At 31.5% G+C, this 22,742-nt stretch overlaps 1 protein-coding gene across 1 annotated transcript in view; it reads right to left on the bottom strand.

Annotated features, from left to right (window-relative positions):
* Positions 1-2,157: 2,157 nt before the first annotated feature.
* The window catches only part of LOC137403935 (uncharacterized), a 40,318-nt gene continuing 19,733 nt past the window's right edge, over positions 2,158-22,742 (bottom strand). The window contains exons 9-17 of the mRNA XM_068090061.1: positions 22,617-22,707; positions 22,272-22,464; positions 22,084-22,187; positions 19,686-19,860; positions 18,623-18,821; positions 14,812-14,916; positions 3,588-3,702; positions 3,310-3,379; positions 2,158-2,870 (exon numbers count right to left, since the gene is read on the bottom strand). Coding sequence (XP_067946162.1) covers positions 2,660-2,870; positions 3,310-3,379; positions 3,588-3,702; positions 14,812-14,916; positions 18,623-18,821; positions 19,686-19,860; positions 22,084-22,187; positions 22,272-22,464; positions 22,617-22,707 — 1,263 coding nt within the window. The 3' untranslated portion in view covers positions 2,158-2,659. The remainder of the gene's footprint in view (positions 2,871-3,309; positions 3,380-3,587; positions 3,703-14,811; positions 14,917-18,622; positions 18,822-19,685; positions 19,861-22,083; positions 22,188-22,271; positions 22,465-22,616; positions 22,708-22,742) is intronic.

Raw genomic sequence — 22,742 nt, 5'->3', positions numbered from 1 at the left:
TACTTGTACATGCATATAATTATATATATATACATTTATATGTATATATATATATATAAATATATACATGGATATATATATATACATGGATATATATATACGTATATACATGGATATATATATATATATATATATATATATACACGCATGTATATAAATATATATACATAGATATATACACATATAAATAAATACATACAAATACATGTATATATAATGTATTTATATGTATACAAATATCAGTGTTTTTTGTGAGTCTTTTTGTTTTCATTCCTGTGCCCAGTTACATGTATAGCGGTTAAAATCTATCAATGAAAAATTAGTTTCGCAAATGGTTTGATCTCAAAGGCTACAGCTCTGGAGACATCAACCTTATCAATTAGACCATGGCATTCAACCATGCCTAACAAACAATATTGGTAGATATTCATTACAGCGATTAAAAGATACATAACAACTGCGTCACATGTAACGATTTAGCAGCTGGCCTCACAAGGTGAACACTCAGCATTGCACAGGTAACGAAAACAGCTTATAAACCGTTGTGAGTAAATTAGTCTAAAGATAATGTAGTAGGTAAGTTAATGTTTATAGGCTATGTTTTTATTACCCATGCAACGCAGTGCATTAAGGTAGTAAATATGTATACTGCTACTGTAGATATATACTGTCTACTGTATATATATATATGTATATATATACAGTAGATGCTCCTATAAAGGAAAGTAATCCATTTCAAGAAGGTTTACGTTGTACGGAATTTACATTATAACAACAGTACAATACATATAAATTGCTTAACCCGTTTCAAGATTTTTCAACTCACCCCTTAGTCCATGCAAAAAGGAAAACGTTACTTACCTCTTTTAGTTTGTGGGCTGTACTGTAACTGCAGAATTATTGGTTTGCATCAACAACTTTTCTCCTTTTTATGATCAATTTCACTGGTTTTATAGACCATGATTGCGGTAAATTTCCAAGAAGTTGATAGGGACTGCACATTCTAGACGTTCATTTACAACGATTTACTTATTTTTCTAAACAGCAAGGTCTATTTTGCAAAGTAAAGCTAATAACAAATATTTTGTACGCCTACAAAAAGGCAAAACAGCAAAATCTGTTTACTATAAAAAGCAGTTCTACCTGCTCGTCATCTATCACTAACCAGGGGTCAAGGTTAGGATTAAGATAATTTTCAATGATACTCCATCTCGTGACATTCAGACTGGTAGACCGACGCTGTAACACCTGCACCAATCGACCGCCTTGGTATTTGTGAACAATTGCGAAGCTATTCTATTTGCCTTTTTGCCGACACATTTAACGATCTATTACGACGAACTAGAATGTCATGAAAGTTATATATAATAGATATAATGCTAAAGATACGATGTTTTTTCTTCCGCAAGTGCGGCAAAATAAACTAACATATAAATCGATTTTGAAAACTTGACCGATTTGACACTATTTACTTATATGAAATTTTTTACGTAGTAAGAAGCAAAAGCTTGACATAAATCTTTTACGTTATCTGGAATTTACATTATAAGAAGTATACATTATGGGAGCGTCTACTGTACATATATGTATACATGTATATCTATACACCATAAAACCTCTATTTGAACGCCACCTTTATTAGAACGTCACCTTTATTTGAACGCCACCTTTATTTGAACACCACCTCTAATAGAACGCCACCTCGAATAGAACGCCATTATAGGAGAGGGGTTGAAAAATACAGCATCACGGCTTTCAAATAGAAGTTTTACATTATATATATATAGCTTTAAATGAAAAATGATGGTAATTTGCCCTACCAGTTGTTTTACTTTACAATGAAGGGATTCTTTCAAGGTTCACTCAGCACTTTGTGCAGTAACTGAGCATATAACTCCACAAATATTCTCTTCATTCATTGTGTAACCTAGTGCTGCTTAACATGTTCACAGACAGATAAAAGTGAGAATGCAATATAATTAGCTCAAGTGTCCATGAATTTATGATTACCGGTATATGTGAATTAATGCCCCAACCTATTGCGGCTACAGTACATGTAAGTTCTGCTAGCAATAGTGTTACAAAATATAACGATCAACTTTGACCACTTTTTTACTGACTGCCATTTTAACACAGATGCTGATTACATGGAGCAGATTTTTAATGGCAGTTTACTACTCATGAAAAACAAGTAACAACAGCACCAATGGATTTGCTGTCTGTGACCAGCAAAACAAATAAATAAGGCAAAAAATGCTGCCAACAATATGACAAGTAAAAGAAGTTTATCTAGAGTTCAATTAGACAAACAAATATTGATCAAACTTGACTAGATTTGCAAACGATTGCAAAGTGTTAGCCGGTGGCTAGCTAAAAATCAACTGGGTAGCGTATGGCTTTGAGCTGACTCTAAAAGCTATGTGAAAAATGTGCTCACTGCCATTTGAGCAGTTCATGGGTATGATACCTTATAGATGTAATTGCCTAATTCCAATAAAGAATGTAGTCTTAAATTCTGCATCAAACAACCTGCTTCACCATCTCAGGTTCTATCAATTGCTGCATTTGGGCTCATGTCCTCGGCTAAGACCCGCCCAGTTAGATAAACTGTTTGAACGGTTCACACCAGAGATTGCAGTTATCTCTCCTGTATTTTATTTCATTGACCACCGATAGAGCTGGCTGCATGTGCCAGCTCATTTTTAAGTGTCAAATCCTCAGTCAGAGGCTCAGTTGTGAGTTTTTCAGATGATACTTCAAGCGCCATCTCGCCGACATTTATCTGCCCCATTTCTATCTCTATCTCAGTAGAGACGGGATTGGCAAGTCCACTAGGGTTCACTTGTTCTCTGTCATCACTCGCCATCTGCCTACATACAGTTGTTGTCATGCACTGTAATGTCTTGTCACCAGACAGATTTAGTTAGACACTGATGTGTTGTAAATATCATCAAGTTCATTATTCATTCACCAATAATATATACTGATGTGCTATAAATATCATCAAGCTGATTTGGCCAAAGACATTATTCATGCTATATAAGGTCAGCTAACTACTGATACTTTTTAGGTGGTCAACTTAATAATGAGTTTTCCCTCAAACAACTGAACGCAAACCCCAAGAAATTTATAACAGAATACTTTTTAGACCGATATAAAAATTTATTAAAAATGATAGCATCTGAACTTGGGCAGCATTAAATTCGAAAAAAACACCCCTTCCATGGTTATTTATTCAACCTACACACTGTTTCACTATAAATGTACATTCAACGACAAAGAATATTGAACACTGAATAAATGGCCAACCTGATGCTGTCCTTTGAATGTAATACTTCTTCATCATCTGGGGACAGAGGAAATGGATCGCAGTTGGTATCTGAAGTATTGGGAGAATTTTTTTTATAAAATTAGAAAATGTGCATAATCAAAATTCGCAATTTGGAAAAAGAGGAAAGACGCCTAATAGAATTAAAAAAGCCTCAAGATTCTATTGTCACACACGTGGCTCCGAAAGATATTTTTTCAAGAATTGAAGAAATATGAAGAGTTTACAACATTTCTTTAGCGAAGACGAGCCAACTTACCCGTTTCCCTGAACCGCACCCCAGAGACACTTGCGCCAATCTGAGGCGACTCAGAAACAGACATGGGGTAGGCTCCTCCGGACAATGCGTCCAAATGTTGAAGCTTGGCAATAAACTAGATAAAACAAAAATGCCTGGACTCAGTTGTGATACCTGATCTGACAATAAAAATTGTTTGCTGTACCATGACTCGCTAAGGCAGAGTAGTATCAATTATGAATGCTTTCATCCAACAAGGAAAACATGCAAATAAAAAAAGTTGGACAGCTGACAGATCCTTGCTGCACATTTGACCAGTTTCTGTCAGAGTGAATATGATTTTACCCTCGAAATTAATTCATTAAGATATTGTGAATCAATTTGGCAACGGAAAAGCACCAAGCATCTGCTTGACCAATAGCTTGGCTTGGCTTGTAGCATCCAGATTTCAATACACAAATTGTTACCATGAATGTATTGTATAACACATACATATAAGTTGTCAGAGCATGCAAACCAAATATTATGACTAAGCAATGTACTTAGTGTTCACTTGCAATACTAACACCTAATTTATTTCTATGATAGACTCACTAGATGAGATAGCGAGTCAAACTGAGCTTACGGTATCTTTCTTCCTATTAACCTGAGACAATGCAGACAAAACTCGCCATTTGTTTATGTGACTTCACTACGGTGAATAAAACATTAACCTTTCGCTTTTAAAATAATGTAATTGTTGATCTTACTGTCTGCTAAAAGACCGCAGGAGCAATCTAGCAAGTCATCTTGATTTGCCATTCCCTAAAAGGCAAACATGTCAAACACACCCATATACTATGATACATTGCGGCTTAGACAGCAATTTATTTGCAATTCCTCAAGCATCTTTACACAATCAGTTATAAAACGCATATGATCACCAAAGATATGTCATATCATATCTGCTGACTAGAAATTCTCGGCAACACAGTGCCTTAATGTCAATGATGCAGCCACCTTCCGACGCCATCTGACAGATGTCAGAATAACTTTACCGATACAAACCACTAAGCTGCAGGTTGATCTTACATCCACGAAATATTATTAACTACCTTAAACAACTCAGACCTACTAATATTATTAACTACCTTAAACAACTCAGACCTACTAATATTATTAACTACCTTAAACAACTCAGACCTATTAATATTATTAACTACCTTAAACAACTCAGACCTATTAATATTATTAACTACCTTAAACAACTCAGACCTACTAATATTATTAACTACCTTAAACAACTCAGACCTACTAATATTATTAACTACCTTAAACAACTCAGACCTACTAATATTATTAACTACCTTAAACACCTCAGACCTACTAATATTATTAACTACCTTAAACAACTCAGACCTACTAATATTATTAACTACCTTAAACAACTCAGACCTACTAATATTATTAACTACCTTAACTCAGACCTACTAATATTATTAACTACCTTAACTCAGACCTACTAATATTATTAACTACCTTAAACAACTCAGACCTATTAATATTATTAACTACCTTAAACAACTCAGACCTACTAATATTATTAACTACCTTAAACAACTCAGACCTACTAATATTATTAGCTACCTTAAACAACTCAGACCTACTAATATTATTAACTACCTTAACTCAGACCTACTAATATTATTAACTACCTTAACTCAGACCTACTAATATTATTAACTACCTTAAACACCTCAGACCTACTAATATTATTAACTACCTTAACTCAGACCTACTAATATTATTAACTACCTTAAACAACTCAGACCTACTAATATTATTAACTACCTTAAACACCTCAGACCTATTAATATTATTAACTACCTTAAACAACTCAGACCTAATATTATCAACTACCTTAAACAACTCAGACCTACTAATATTATTAACTACCTTAAACAACTCAGACCCATAGAGTTATCTCCCCCTAGAGTGATAACTGTGCATTCAACAACACGAGCGTTTCCGGTGCCAACAAGGAGCGTTTAGGCCACGCCCCTTTTTTGCGCTAGTCAATCGTAGTGATCGACAGAACAATAGCGTCAGCCATGAGAATGATCATGAATTTCTAGTTAAGACAGTAATTATTGCTCATATTAAAGAAATGATGATTATAGTTTATTACTCTAATATATGCTTATTATTTAAAGCAATTCAATACCTACATGCATTGCTAAGGCACTGAATAGATGGTGTTAAGTAAGTGAGTTAATGCAATCAGTTACTCCAATGATATACAGCCCCCACACATGAGGGGCTGTATATCATTGGTTATTCATAGTCTCATAGATAAGATAGATAGTCATACTGGGGTTGTATTACATTGGTGTGATGGGAAGCTAATCGACTGCCATCAACTGAAAGTATTGACATTGTATGGTGATAGAGTGATTCATTGTCACCTCAGTTCACAAACACCCCTTGCATGTAATATTAGATTTCAATACATATCAATCAAATACATAGACTAGCTTGAAGCAAAGATGTCCACTAGTTAGTGGACGTCTTTGCTTGATGTAAGCAAGCAAGAAGTTTGAAAGTTAGAGTGGCAAATGTTGTTATATGTTAGATAAAAATAAATTATACTTAATTATACTAAATTATAATTATTTAAAAATAAAATAGACTTTTTATTACTTTATTTATTAAATAAAGTAATAAAAAAGTAGTTGTGAATTACTTTATTTATTAATTATTAAATTAAAATTAAATTAAATTATTATTAAATAAAGTAATAAAAATTAGCTATGATTACAATAATTTTTCATTGTACATGTAATCATAGCTAAACAGATTATATTTAGCATTACTTGCTAATTATTTTACATTTAAACATATTTGCAGTTTCCTTTTTCTTAATTCATTTTAACAAAAAACTTCTTTCATGATATGAAGTTTAAAAGTGGTAGTTGTTTGAAAAAGCTTGAAAACATTTACCGTTGTTTTTATTTTCTCTCTTCTCTTCATTTATTTCAATTACACAAAACACTTTTCATAATATGTAGTTTGAAAGTTAAAGTGGTAAATGTTGTTATATGTTAAATAAAAATAAATTATACTTAATTCTACTAACTATAATTATATAAAAATAAAATAGACTTTTTTATTACTTTATTTATTAAATAATTTTTCATTGTAATCATAGCTAAACAGATTATATTTAGCCATTACTTGCTAATTATTTTACATTTAAACACATTTACAGTTTTATTTTTTTTCCTAATTTATTTCAACAAAACACTTCTTTCATGGTATGAAATTTAAAAGTTGTAGTTGTTTAAAAAAGCTTGCAAACCTTTAGAGTTGTTTTCTTTTTCCTCTTAATTCATTTAAACTGCTTAAAAATATTTTTTCATGATATGAAGTTTAAAAGTTAGAATAATAAATGTTATATAAAAATAAATTTTCTGTCCAAATACTTTTTTATTACTCGGGCAACACCCGGTAGTACAGCTCATAGTTGATGGCAGTTGATTAGCTTCCCATCACACCAATGTCATACAACCCCAGTATGACTATGTATGTTATCTATGAGTAACTGCTTGCATTACCTTCACTTTCACTCACTATCTATTCAGTGCCTTGGCAAGTCATGTAGGTATCAGGGATTACGTGTATGTCACAATTTCCATTTTCATAATTCATTTCCATATTATTTCCATTTCCATATTATTTCCATTTCCATAATTCATTTCCATATTAATTCCATTTCCATAATTCATTTCCATATTATTTCCATTTCCATATTATATCCATTTCCATAATTCATTTCCATATTAATTCCATTTCCCTACTTCATTTCCATAGTATTTCCATTTCCATATTATTTCCATTTCCATAAAAGTTCCATAATTCCTTTCCACATTAATTCCATTTCCATAATTCATTTCCATATTATTTTCATTTCCATAGCATTTCCATAATTCATTTCCATATTATTTCCATTTTCATACCATTTCCATACTTGTAAAATAAAATTTCCATATCCATTTCCCTAAAATTATGGAAATATTTGTTTATGGAAATGAAAAAGTAAACATTTCCATAATATGTTTAGCAATCCCTGGTAGGTATTGAATTGCTTTAAATAATAAGCATATATTAGAGTAATAAACTATAATCATCATTTCTTTAATATGAGCATTAATTACTATCTCAACTGGAAATTCATGATCCTTGTTTAACCCTTCTCATGGATGATGTTATTGATCTAGTCAATCACTACGACTGACTAGCACAAAAAAGAGGCGTGGCCTAAACGCTCCTTGTTGGCACCGGAAACGCTCGTGTAGTTATCACTCTAGGGGGAGATAACTCTATGCTCAGACCTACTAATATTATTAACTACCTTAAACAACTCAGACCTACTAATATTGTTAACTACCTTAAACAACTCAGACCTACTAATATTATTAACTACCTTAAACAACTCAGACCTACTAATATTATTAACTACCTTAACTCAGACCTACTAATATTATTAACTACCTTAAACAACTCAGACTTACTAATATTATTAACTACCTTAAACAACTCAGACTTACTAATATTATTAACTACCTTAAACAACTCAGACCTATTAATATTATTAACTACCTTAAACAACTCAGACCTACTAATATTATTAACTACCTTAAACAACTCAGACCTACTAATATTATTAACTACCTTAAACAACTCAGACCTACTAATATTATTAACTACCTTAAACAACTCAGACTTACTAATATTATTAACTACCTTAAACAACTCAGACCTACTAATATTATTAACTACCTTAAACAACTCAGACCTACTAATATTATTAACTACCTTAAACAACTCAGACCTACTAATATTATTAACTACCTTAAACACCTCAGACCTACTAATATTATTAACTACCTTAACTCAGACCTACTAATATTATTAACTACCTTAAACAACTCAGACCTACTAATATTATTAACTACCTTAAACAACTCAGACTTACTAATATTATTAACTACCTTAAACAACTCAGACCTACTAATATTATTAACTACCTTAAACAACTCAGACCTACTAATATTATTAACTACCTTAAACAACTCAGACCTACTAATATTATTAACTACCTTAAACAACTCAGACCTACTAATATTATTAACTACCTTAAACAACTCAGACCTACTAATATTATTAACTACCTTAAACAACTCAGACCTACTAATATTATTAACTACCTTAAACAACTCAGACCTACTAATATTATTAACTACCTTAAACACCTCAGACCTACTAATATTATTAACTACCTTAAACAACTCAGACTTACTAATATTATTAACTACCTTAAACAACTCAGACCTACTAATATTATTAACTACCTTAAACAACTCAGACCTACTAATATTATTAACTACCTTAAACAACTCAGACCTACTAATATTATTAACTACCTTAAACACCTCAGACCTACTAATATTATTAACTACCTTAACTCAGACCTACTAATATTATTAACTACCTTAAACAACTCAGACCTACTAATATTATTAACTACCTTAAACAACTCAGACTTACTAATATTATTAACTACCTTAAACAACTCAGACCTAGTAATATTATTAACTACCTTAAACAACTCAGACCTACTAATATTATTAACTACCTTAAACAACTCAGACCTACTAATATTATTAACTACCTTAAACAACTCAGACCTACTAATATTATTAGCTACCTTAAACAACTCAGACCTACTAATATTATTAACTACCTTAAACAACTCAGACCTACTAATATTATTAACTACCTTAAACAACTCAGACCTACTAATATTATTAGCTACCTTAAACAGCTCAGACCTATTAATATTATTAACTACCTTAAACAACTCAGACCTACTAATATTATTAACTACCTTAAACAACTCAGACCTACTAATATTATTAACTACCTTAAACAACTCAGACCTACTAATATTATTAACTACCTTAAACAACTCAGACCTACTAATATTATTAACTACCTTAAACAACTCAGACCTACTAATATTATTAGCTACCTTAAACACCTCAGACCTACTAATATTATTAACTACCTTAAACAACTCAGACCTACTAATATTATTAACTACCTTAAACAACTCAGACTTACTAATATTATTAACTACCTTAAACAGCTCAGACCTATTAATATTATTAACTACCTTAAACAACTCAGACCTACTAATATTATTAACTACCTTAAACAACTCAGACCTACTAATATTATTAACTACCTTAAACAACTCAGACCTACTAATATTATTAGCTACCTTAAACAGCTCAGACCTATTAATATTATTAACTACCTTAAACAACTCAGACCTACTAATATTATTAACTACCTTAAACACCTCAGACCTACTAATATTATTAACTACCTTAAACAACTCAGACCCACTAATATTATTAGCTACCTTAACTCAGACCTACTAATATTATTAACTACCTTAAACAGCTCAGACCTATTAATATTATTAACTACCTTAAACAACTCAGACCTACTAATATTATTAACTACCTTAAACAACTCAGACCTACTAATATTATTAACTACCTTAAACACCTCAGACCTACTAATATTATTAACTACCTTAACTCAGACCTAATAATATTATTAACTACCTTAAACACCTCAGACCTACTAATATTATTAACTACCTTAACTCAGACCTACTAATATTATTAACTACCTTAAACAACTCAGACCTACTAATATTATTAACTACCTTAAACAACTCAGACCTACTAATATTATTAACTACCTTAAACAACTCAGACCTACTAATATTATTAACTACCTTAAACAACTCAGACCTACTAATATTATTAACTACCTTAAACACCTCAGACCGACTAATATTATTAACTACCTTAACTCAGACCTACTAATATTATTAACTACCTTAAACAACTCAGACCTACTAATATTATTAACTACCTTAAACAACTCAGACCTACTAATATTATTAACTACCTTAACTCAGACCTACTAATATTATTAACTACCTTAACTCAGACCTACTAATATTATTAACTACCTTAAACAACTCAGACCTATTAATATTATTAACTACCTTAAACAACTCAGACCTACTAATATTATTAACTACCTTAAACAGCTCAGACCTACTAATATTATTAACTACCTTAAACAACTCAGACCTACTAATATTATTAACTACCTTAAACAACTCAGACTTACTAATATTATTAACTACCTTAAACAACTCAGACCTACTAATATTATTAACTACCTTAAACAACTCAGACCTACTAATAATATTAACTACCTTAAACAACTCAGACCTACTAATATTATAAACTACCTTAAACAACTCAGACCTACTAATATTATTAACTACCTTAAACACCTCAGACCTACTAATATTATTAACTACCTTAACTCAGACCTACTAATATTATTAACTACCTTAACTCAGACCTACTAATATTATTAACTACCTTAAACAACTCAGACCTATTAATATTATTAACTACCTTAAACAACTCAGACCTACTAATATTATTAACTACCTTAAACAGCTCAGACCTACTAATATTATTAACTACCTTAAACAACTCAGACCTACTAATATAATTAACTACCTTAAACAACTCAGACTTACTAATATTATTAACTACCTTAAACAACTCAGACCTACTAATATTATTAACTACCTTAAACAACTCAGACCTACTAATAATATTAACTACCTTAAACAACTCAGACCTACTAATATTATAAACTACCTTAAACAACTCAGACCTACTAATATTATTAACTACCTTAAACACCTCAGACCTACTAATATTATAAACTACCTTAAACAACTCAGACCTACTAATATTATTAACTACCTTAAACACCTCAGACCTACTAATATTATTAACTACCTTAAACAACTCAGACCTACTAATAATATTAACTACCTTAAACAACTCAGACCTACTAATATTATAAACTACCTTAAACAACTCAGACCTACTAATATTATTAACTACCTTAAACAACTCAGACCTACTAATATTATTAACTACCTTAAACAACTCAGACCTACTAATATTATTAACTACCTTAAACAACTCAGACTTACTAATATTATTAACTACCTTAAACACCTCAGACCTACTAATATTATTAACTACCTTAAACAACTCAGACCTACTAATATTATTAACTACCTTAAACACCTCAGACCTATTAATATTATTAACTACCTTAAACACCTCAGACCTACTAATATTATTAACTACCTTAACTCAGACCTACTAATATTATTAACTACCTTAAACAACTCAGACTTACTAATATTATTAACTACCTTAAACAACTCAGACCTACTAATATTATAAACTACCTTAAACAACTCAGACCTACTAATATTATTAACTACCTTAAACACCTCAGACCTACTAATATTATTAACTACCTTAACTCAGACCTACTAATATTATTAACTACCTTAAACAACTCAGACTTACTAATATTATTAACTACCTTAAACACCTCAGACCTACTAATATTATTAACTACCTTAAACAACTCAGACCTACTAATATTATTAACTACCTTAAACACCTCAGACCTACTAATATTATTAACTACCTTAACTCAGACCTACTAATATTATTAACTACCTTAAACAACTCAGACCTACTAATATTATTAACTACCTTAAACAACTCAGACCTACTAATATTATTAACTACCTTAACTCAGACCTACTAATATTATTAACTACCTTAAACAACTCAGACCTACTAATATTATTAACTACCTTAAACACCTCAGACCTATTAATATTATTAACTACCTTAAACAACTCAGACCTACTAATATTATTAGCTACCTTAAACAACTCAGACTTACTAATATTATTAACTACCTTAAACAACTCAGACCTACTAATATTATTAACTACCTTAAACAACTCAGACCTACTAATATTATTAACTACCTTAAACAACTCAGACCTACTAATATTATTAACTACCTTAAACAACTCAGACCTACTAATATTATAAACTACCTTAAACAACTCAGACCTACTAATATTATTAACTACCTTAAACACCTCAGACCTACTAATATTATTAACTACCTTAACTCAGACCTACTAATATTATTAACTACCTTAAACAACTCAGACCTACTAATATTATTAACTACCTTAAACAACTCAGACCTACTAATATTATTAACTACCTTAAACAACTCAGACCTACTAATATTATTAACTACCTTAACTCAGACCTAATAATATTATTAACTACCTTAAACAACTCAGACCTACTAATATTATTAACTACCTTAAACACCTCAGACCTACTAATATTATTAACTACCTTAACTCAGACCTACTAATATTATTAACTACCTTAAACACCTCAGACCTACTAATATTATTAACTACCTTAAACACCTCAGACCTACTAATATTATTAACTACCTTAAACAACTCAGACCTACTAATATTATTAACTACCTTAAACAACTCAGACCTACTAATATTATTAACTACCTTAAACACCTCAGACCTACTAATATTATTAACTACCTTAAACAACTCAGACCTACTAATATTATTAACTACCTTAAACAACTCAGACCTACTAATATTATTAACTACCTTAAACACCTCAGACCTACTAATATTATTAACTACCTTAACTCAGACCTAATAATATTATTAACTACCTTAAACACCTCAGACCTACTAATATTATTAACTACCTTAAACACCTCAGACCTACTAATATTATTAACTACCTTAAACAACTCAGACCTACTAATATTATTAACTACCTTAAACAACTCAGACCTACTAATATTATTAACTACCTTAAACACCTCAGACCTACTAATATTATTAACTACCTTAAACAACTCAGACCTACTAATATTATTAACTACCTTAAACAACTCAGACCTACTAATATTATTAACTACCTTAAACAACTCAGACCTACTAATATTATTAACTACCTTAAACAACTCAGACCTACTAATATTATTAACTACCTTAAACAACTCAGACCTACTAATATTATTAACTACCTTAAACAACTCAGACCTATTAATATTATTAACTACCTTAAACAACTCAGACCTACTAATATTATTAACTACCTTAAACACCTCAGACCTACTAATATTATTAACTACCTTAAGCAACTCAGACCTACTAATATTATTAACTACCTTAAACAACTCAGACCTACTAATATTATTAACTACCTTAAACAACTCAGACCTACTAATATTATTAACTACCTTAAGCAACTCAGACCTACTAATATTATTAACTACCTTAAACAACTCAGACCTACTAATATTATTAACTACCTTAAACAACTCAGACCTACTAATATTATTAACTACCTTAAGCAACTCAGACCTACTAATATTATTAACTACCTTAAACAACTCAGACCTATTAATATTATTAACTACCTTAAACAACTCAGACCTACTAATATTATTAACTACCTTAAGCAACTCAGACCTACTAATATTATTAACTACCTTAAACAACTCAGACCTACTAATATTATTAACTACCTTAAACAAATCAGACCTACTAATATTATTAACTACCTTAAACAACTCAGACCTACTAATATTATTAACTACCTTAAGCAACTCAGACCTACTAATATTATTAACTACCTTAAACAACTCAGACCTACTAATATTATTAACTACCTTAAACAACTCAGACCTACTAATATTATTAACTACCTTAAACAACTCAGACCTACTAATATTATTAGCTACCTTAAACACCTCAGACCTACTAATATTATTAACTACCTTAAACAACTCAGACCTACTAATATTATTAACTACCTTAAACAACTCAGACCTACTAATATTATTAACTACCTTAAGCAACTCAGACCTACTAATATTATTAACTACCTTAAGCAACTCAGACCTACTAATATTATTAACTACCTTAAACAACTCAGACCTAATATTATTAGCTACCTTAACTCAGACTTGGCTATCTGAGTTTGTGTAGTTTCAAAGCGTAGTTGGGTGAGGAATAGACCTGTTGAAGCAGTCACTAAGAGCCTACACTCCACCTAGCTATTAAGGCATCCCGCTGACCCTTGGTGGCCAAACAAATAATATAAGCACTGCGTTACAACATTGACTAAACATTATAGAATGAAGGTACGTAGCCTACCTCAGTGAAGAAGCTGGAAGATTGAGGTCGTAAATATGGACAGTAATCTTGATTAAAGCCTTCTGGGAAATATCTCTGGAACACCATTCTATTTATCTCTACTAGCTGTAAAGATATGCAGCACCTCATTGGTAAGAAAACACTCCATAAAACACAAAGTTAAGAAATATTACAAGTAACAAATCATATTGCAGGCGCAATATTTGCATGTTGTATGTACAAAACTATATTTCATGATGTACTATACATATCGTCAGTTCCAATTAAAATCACATGTAAATTGAAGGCATCGTTTGTGGCAGGTTGCAGCCACTTATCCACTGAGCACATACTCTGAAAGTTTAGATTAATGAAAGTTTCGCAGCAGATACAATCAACTAAAAATTTGTAGCATAAATTTCAAATAAAATTGATAAAAGACCAGCCTACAAAATTATGAAAATGGCTTAATGTTATTACAGTGAAAATTAGCTTTCTTCTGTCAGATGTTATTTAATTTCTCCATTGTATTTATCATTTTATTAAAAACTTCATTAACTCATACCATTGACACCAACATACTTCATCCACCATCATATGTTTCAGTTTATGAACTTTCTGTTACTACTAATTTTAATTCACTGTCCTGGCTCCTCTGCAACATTATTAGACTATCAACTTTTAAAAGATGGTTGTTCAACTCATTCAATAATTCATGACTTATTTTGTTATTTTTGTTTTGCCGCGTAATGAAAAACATCCTTTTGCTGATGATTACGAATTCAAATAAAACGTTATATATATATATATATATATATATATATACTAATTCATTAAATATAATACTATTCATTGAATGGTATATATATATATATATATATACCATTCAATGAATTACAGCATTGCTGTAATTTTGGCAGACAGCAAAAACAATTTGTCATTGTCATTAGCGAATTAAATGTGGGTATACTTGCCGTAGGACCTTTAATTGAACGCTATGGCGCTCCATGTTTCAACCCTTCCTCTATTGTGGCAGTCAAATAGCAGTGGCCTTCAAATAGAGGCTGGTGCTGTATTTTTCCAATGGCTTGTCAGAATTTTGGGAAGATAAATTTAGCCTTTTTACGGGCGAAGCGAATGTCGCCTATATTTTGCGCTCTTTCCGGTGGAGCAACATTAACCCCTTTTGGATGCAATAAATCTGCTAATCTATCAAATGTTTATAATACATGTAAATATGCAATGAAAAGCCGAGAGATATCTCTAGCAGTTGATATCTATTGCTTGCAGTTAACCTGCTATGATATTATTGCCGGTGTCCTTCTTTGCAATTTGTTGGAGCTTTCAATTTTTATTTCATTCTAAATTTGAAGACATATTTTTATTTTATATCTACATTTAACAATGTTGAATAAAATCTCTTTGTACTCATTGATGGAATTGCAGAAAAGGAGGCGCAAGTGTCGATCCATTGTAAGATCAGATTACCGCAGCGATGCTATCAAATAATATGCTATAAATCTGCAAATTTATAAGTTGTATAATGATAATCTATCAAATGCTACAAATATATATTCATGAACAAGTGACAAAACGAACCTTAATTATAATACATGCAAAAACAAAAATTTGAAACTTTTGAAATTTGAACTTGGAAAAAATTTGCATTGTTTGCTTGGCCAGTTGCATTCTGATTGTTGCTTTCGATGGAACGAACATCTTCTGATTGTTCAATACCTTCCACAATGTCTTCTGACCTCAACTCTTCTTCTGCACTGCTGAACTAGTCCATATTAGCATTAAAGCATTTTTTTAGCGGAGCAAAAACTTTTCCGCATTGCTTTTTGCACAAATACGTGTAAAGATAAACTTTTAGCCGCAAGCGCATTAAGCACAACATTTAGCCTAAACTAGTTGTTCATGTACCATCTTAAACCGTTTTTATATACTTCAAAGTATCAAGACCACATTAAACAAGGAATTACTATTAGCCTGATGCAGTTATTAATTATTTTTATGGTGTTACTTTCAAAGTTTTACCAAAAAAAGGTGAAAAGCTTTGAAGTTGGACAACAAGAAAATTAATTGTTATTGATGTATACGATTCATTATTAATACGATTTTGTGGACACTTTTCTACTGATCACTTGCTATTATCGGTTCTTGAAAAACAAAGAATGTTGAAGTGGCGGTCAAATAAAGGTGGCTTTCAATTAAAGGGTGGTGCTCTATTTTTCAAGCCCTTTCCCATAGTGGTGGTCAAATTGAAGTGGCATTCAAATAGAGGTGGCAGTCAATTAGAGGTGGCACTCAATTAGAGGTTTTACAGTAGTTGGAATAGCTAGGGCTAGAATGGCTAACCGTGGGAAACAAACTCCACATCTATCATAATTGTGCCCAAAGTTGAGGTGAATCAATAATTTGGTACAACATAATTAACCGTAAGACCTCCAACTGAACGCCACCTCTATTTGAATGCCACCTCTATTTGACTGCCACCTCTATTTGACTGCCACTCTGAGAGATGGGTTGAAAAATAGAGTGCCACTCTTCATTTGAACGCCACCTCCATTTGACCACCACTTTGACAATCATAATATCAATTGATAGGTAGAAAAATGCCCACAAAATAGTATTAATAATAAATTGTTTACATCAATAACAATTAATGCTCTCATTGTTCAACTCAAAAGCTTTTCGTTTTTCCGTTAGAACTTTGAAAGCAACGCCATAGAAATAATTATTAACTGTCTCAGGCTAATAGTAGTTCCTTGTTTAACGGGGTCTTGATACTTCAAAGTACATACATATAAAAAACGGTTTACGTTTACGATGATAGATGAACAACTAGTTTTAGGCTAAAGGTTGCATGTAGCGAGCAAAGCTTTTACGCATTCCATTTGGGCTAAATGCAACGCGTAAAAAAATTGCTTGGCCAAAAAATTGTTTGGACGCTAATATCGACTTAATATAGAGATTGTGGAAGGTATTTGACAACCAAAAGATGTTCTATCCATCGAAAGCAACAATCAGGACGCACCTATACGAGCAAACAATGTAAATATTTTTGTTTTAAAAACATTAATTTTTGGTTCTGCATGTAGTATAAGTATGGCTCGTTTATTTCACTTGTTCATGAATACATATCTGTAATATTTGATCGATTATCATTATATAACTTATAAATTTGCAGATTTATAGCAAACTATTTAACAGCTTCATTGCGGTAATCTGATCTTACAATGGATCGACGCTCTTAACTCCTCTTCTATTGCACATAAAAAACTATTTTTCGCTGTAAACTGTAGCAAATATATCAATGTGTACAATGAGCTTTTATGCAACAGTGTTAAATATAGATATAAAATAAAAATGTCTTCAAATTTAGAATGAAATGAAAATTGAAAGCTCCAACAAATCGCAAAGCAGGACACAGGCTATAATATCATCGTGGGTTAGTTGCAAGCAATAGATATCAACTGCTAAAGATATTTTTCAGTTTCTCGATACATATTTATTGAGAGATATTTGACAACTTGGAGTTATGTTAGCAGATTTATTGCATTCTAAATATTTAAACAATGGCTAAATTTATCTTCCCAAAATTCTGATGAGCCATTTGAAAAATACAACGCCAGCCTCTATTGGAACGCCACCTATAATTGACTGCCACTATAAACAAAGGTTAAAAGATAGAGTGCCATGGTGTTCAATTAGAGGTTTTACGGTATTTTCAACAATACAAAAAGCTCTAGAAATGTTGAGTTATACAATGTAAACACAATTATAGACATAGCCAAGGTAATCATCCACACAAAAGAACCGTACTAACCTGGTCAGCCATATTAGCTACTGCTTCGTTCACGATATCTGAAGACAACTCCAATCTTGACATGGTCGTTAACTTTATTGTTCCAGAGTAACTGATGAAGTTGAGAGAAGATTGGATATTGTCCGGTGGGTATGTGAAGAACATTATATCTCTCACATCAGATCCAGCTACAGTTTCAATGGCCACTGGTCCGTTGAAGCTGCAGGAAGATATGGTCTAAGTAATTTCACAGATAGATGCTTGACAATAACTACAGGTAGGTTGGTTAGGTAGCCTAGCAATACGAACATGATGACACGCCTCTTCAAGCTAGCTTTCACTGTAATAACCATTGTATGTAACGCCATTAGTGTGCCATCTACAAAATCTAATAAAAAAATACATGCTCTTATTGCGGTTACTCTCATATGTAAATTATGTTTATCTATCGACATGTTCTGATTGCGGTTACTCTCATAATTGGTCGAAGCCAATTTTCTAAACTTCATAACATTTCGTAACTATAATTTTTATATGCAGAGTATTTCATAAGTAGAGATTCCTCTGTATATGCAAGACAGATTGTACTAAAATAGAGCACGAATCCATTTCTGTACAAATCATCATTTTATGTATAGCAAAAACGATTATGGATTATAATTGATGCGCTTGGCATGATGCTCACATAACTTGCAAGTCCTAGCAATTTGTAAAGAAAAGGCATTATAAAAGATTAAGTGAAATTTGTGCATAATTTTAATACTTATCAATTTTGATGCTTAAAAATGAAACCTTGGTATGTAAATATTATATATGAACTATGTATTAATTAAGTAATTATATGACTAAGTATAATAAGCATATATGTATTGAGTAATTATATATGAATAAAATATTTATTCTTCAATTATATATTATAAAATATAATTGAAGAATTAATTTGCAGGAAGACTAGGCGTTAATAATGCAGATAACTTAAAAAATAATAACCGTGTTAATCGGTGAGGATAACAACTAAGGAACAACCTAAAAATGTACATTAAAGAAAAATGGTCATCGATGCAATTTACATGTCGTCACCAACCTTGTGAAAAGTAATGAGCACTCGTGATGAATCCGTCGATGCAAGCATCTCCGTAAACTATGAGAAAAAGGCAGCAGATTCAGCCAGTTCATTAAGAACAACTGTGATCTCGTATCACCAGATTTTGTTAACTTTGAAAAGTGTCCTGCTGTGCCCCATAATCTCGGAATCACCTCTGCAATAGGATTAGACAGTACTCAATGTTCATGGTATGGAAATGCAATTAATGATAAATATATTCACTAACAACACAAAATTTAATAGCTTATTATTATAAAATGATATTGACTAACATATTACAATATTTAATAACTTATTATTATAAAATGATATTTATTAATATTACATATTTAATAACTCATTATTAAAATGCAAAATTTACTAACATAACATAATATTTAACAATTTATTATCATAATATTACATTTATTAATATAACAAAATATTAAACAATTTATTATCATAATATAATATTTAGTATTATAATGATAAGTTGAGAGATGGATAACTCGCAAGAGTGCTCAAAGATGCAAACAAACATCTTCATACAAATTTAATTCCGTCTGTCAACGCCATTTTGTGTGCTAAAACTGTCAAATCTCAGATTAAATGTTATCAAGAGAATTCAATGTAATTTATTTAATTTGTTCCACAGCTCAAAACCCTCCAACAACTCCATAATAAAGACTGTTGATAGTTACATGATTGAAACAATCACATTATAGAAAGAAAGATAACTAATAAAGAAACAATATATTAGGTTTTTATTCTTAATCAAACATAGATCAGTGTCAGTTGTTAACTTGAAACTTAATATTTTTCATTTATCTTCGTATTTTTTCAATTTTACATTCAACGTCTTCACCTTTATTTAAAAAAGCTAGACCTTGAAAATCGCATGCTGGAAATTACTTTGCATGTAAAGTCATATACAGTCAAACATGGATAACTCGAACTTCACGGGACCGAGCGAAAGTGTTCGAATTATCCGAGCGTTCAAGTTATCAGAGCACTGTCACAAGTCCATGTATTTACTAATTTATTAGTAGATAAATGTACATATACAAACTATAATATAAATCAAAAGCACAAATGGCTTGTTTCAAATTAAATGCTTCTAATGTAAAGTTTAAACGTTTTTATCAAAAAGTATAGAGATTTTTCTATCACTTGAGATTGGTTTGTTGTTTGAGGTGATGTTATTGCCAGAACGTTTTTTAGATTGACATTGGCAAAACTTAATCGTTGTTGAAATGCTCAAAAGAAAAGACATCTTTTTCTTTTGAGCGTTTTACCCACGATCAATTTTGCCGATTTTTCTTGAAGTTTATGCAAAGATTACCTCACTTTACCTTGCTTCCAAAGGGCGATCGCTAAGCGGATGTTTGGTATAAATCAAATTTCACCAAACCTTTAGAAAAGTCGTTGACAAAAAGTCGTTATTACCACCATTTTGCCAATGGTGGTAATAACGACGCTTATGAATTACGAAAAGTTGAGGTTTACCTCTATGGCTTGGAATAAAGTGATTTTCTAAAGCGATAACAATCGTTTCGGTAGCCGTTGGGCAAAAAAACAGCTCGAATTAACAGTGTTGAGTTCGAGTTATCTATAGCAATTTATCATTACGTGGGAACGAGCCAAAGAAACCGTTCGAGTTAACCATGTGTTCGAGCTATCCGTGGGCGAGTTATCCATGTTTGACTGTATATGCTTAAATGTTACGTTGTGTCAGAAAAGATAGACTGTGATAGACTGTAGAATGTAGCCGCAAACACTGATTATTAATATTCAAAGAAGTCATTGTGAGATTCTCTCAACCATCTATGAACATTCTAACTCTGCCTCCTTAATAAAAATGTAACTTCACTCATAATTCAGCATCAGTTCAACATCACTATAAACATTGGAATTAAATTATGAAGAACGTCGGTTACCAAGCAAAAATCCAAATACACCAGATCAATAAATTGCTTGACACATTTGAAAGTCATTTATTTTATATTTGCTGTACAAACTAAAGCAATTTCATTATCATCATATAGGATATACTTTCATTCTTGACTGTGTAGTGCTATGTTGACAAAAAATAAATACCAATAACCGCATGAAGAATGTGGCAACAGGAGTTAGTCACTCTTAGCCATACATGCATCCATACAAACCGCGTGTATGAAATTGAGGCCAGGATCACCTTGGCTCAGATTACTCTGCTCAATGAGAGAGTTTACTTACCAACCCTAGCAACAAACTCAGCAATCAGGCAGAACAGATCCACATGCCAAGCAAAAACAAGATGTATTTCTGTTATTAGAAGTATATGCAGAAAAAAATTTGTAGTTAACTCGCTTAGCATAAGCAATAAGCAGAACGACACCTCAAGCCACACAAAACATACCAGGAACATCAGAGATTGGACAGGGTAGCAGAGTCAAGTGATTGCCTTGAGGCAGAGTCTTGCGTTTAGTCAGGTTTGTCCAGAGATCAAAGGGCACCAGAACTCTGAAACATACACAAAATCGACCTAAAAGGGAAGACAACCCCCATGTGAAATGTTTAGCATGAGCAGTAACAGTTAATACATACTTGCTGTTTGAAGGCAATGTGCAGACTGATGTAGGGTCAATTTCTCCATCTTTGGTAGGATGATAGCCTCGAAGGGCCCCTGTTACCATTGACAAAAGCATCTCGTTGAATGCCATTTTCAGCAGCATCTTATTCTTTATGAGCAAAGACATGTTGAGGGTTCTTTCCGACCAGCTGTACTGGTGGATAATACCTGTCGTATAATACACTCATTCAAGAAATAGCAAAGATCGTGAACAGCTGAAAACTTGAAAATAAAAATATGAAACAGCATTATTTGAATATCTAAAAAATAGAAAACGGACAGGCAGTATCATCAGAGGAAGTAGATATGATGGTATTTACCATTATTCGGCTTACAATCCTCATTGGTAAGAGGTTGCCTTCTTCTTCTCATATAAAACCTTAGCAGTCGTATGGGTCCAGTAAGAATGAACTGTAGCATTAAACATTATCATTGAGCTGTTATCT

Source organism: Watersipora subatra, chromosome 9 (genome assembly GCF_963576615.1).
Source record: "Watersipora subatra chromosome 9, tzWatSuba1.1, whole genome shotgun sequence".
Classification (NCBI taxonomy): domain Eukaryota; kingdom Metazoa; phylum Bryozoa; class Gymnolaemata; order Cheilostomatida; family Watersiporidae; genus Watersipora; species Watersipora subatra.
Note: the sequence above shows the minus strand (reverse complement) of the source record. Positions and strands in the feature narration are given on the sequence as shown.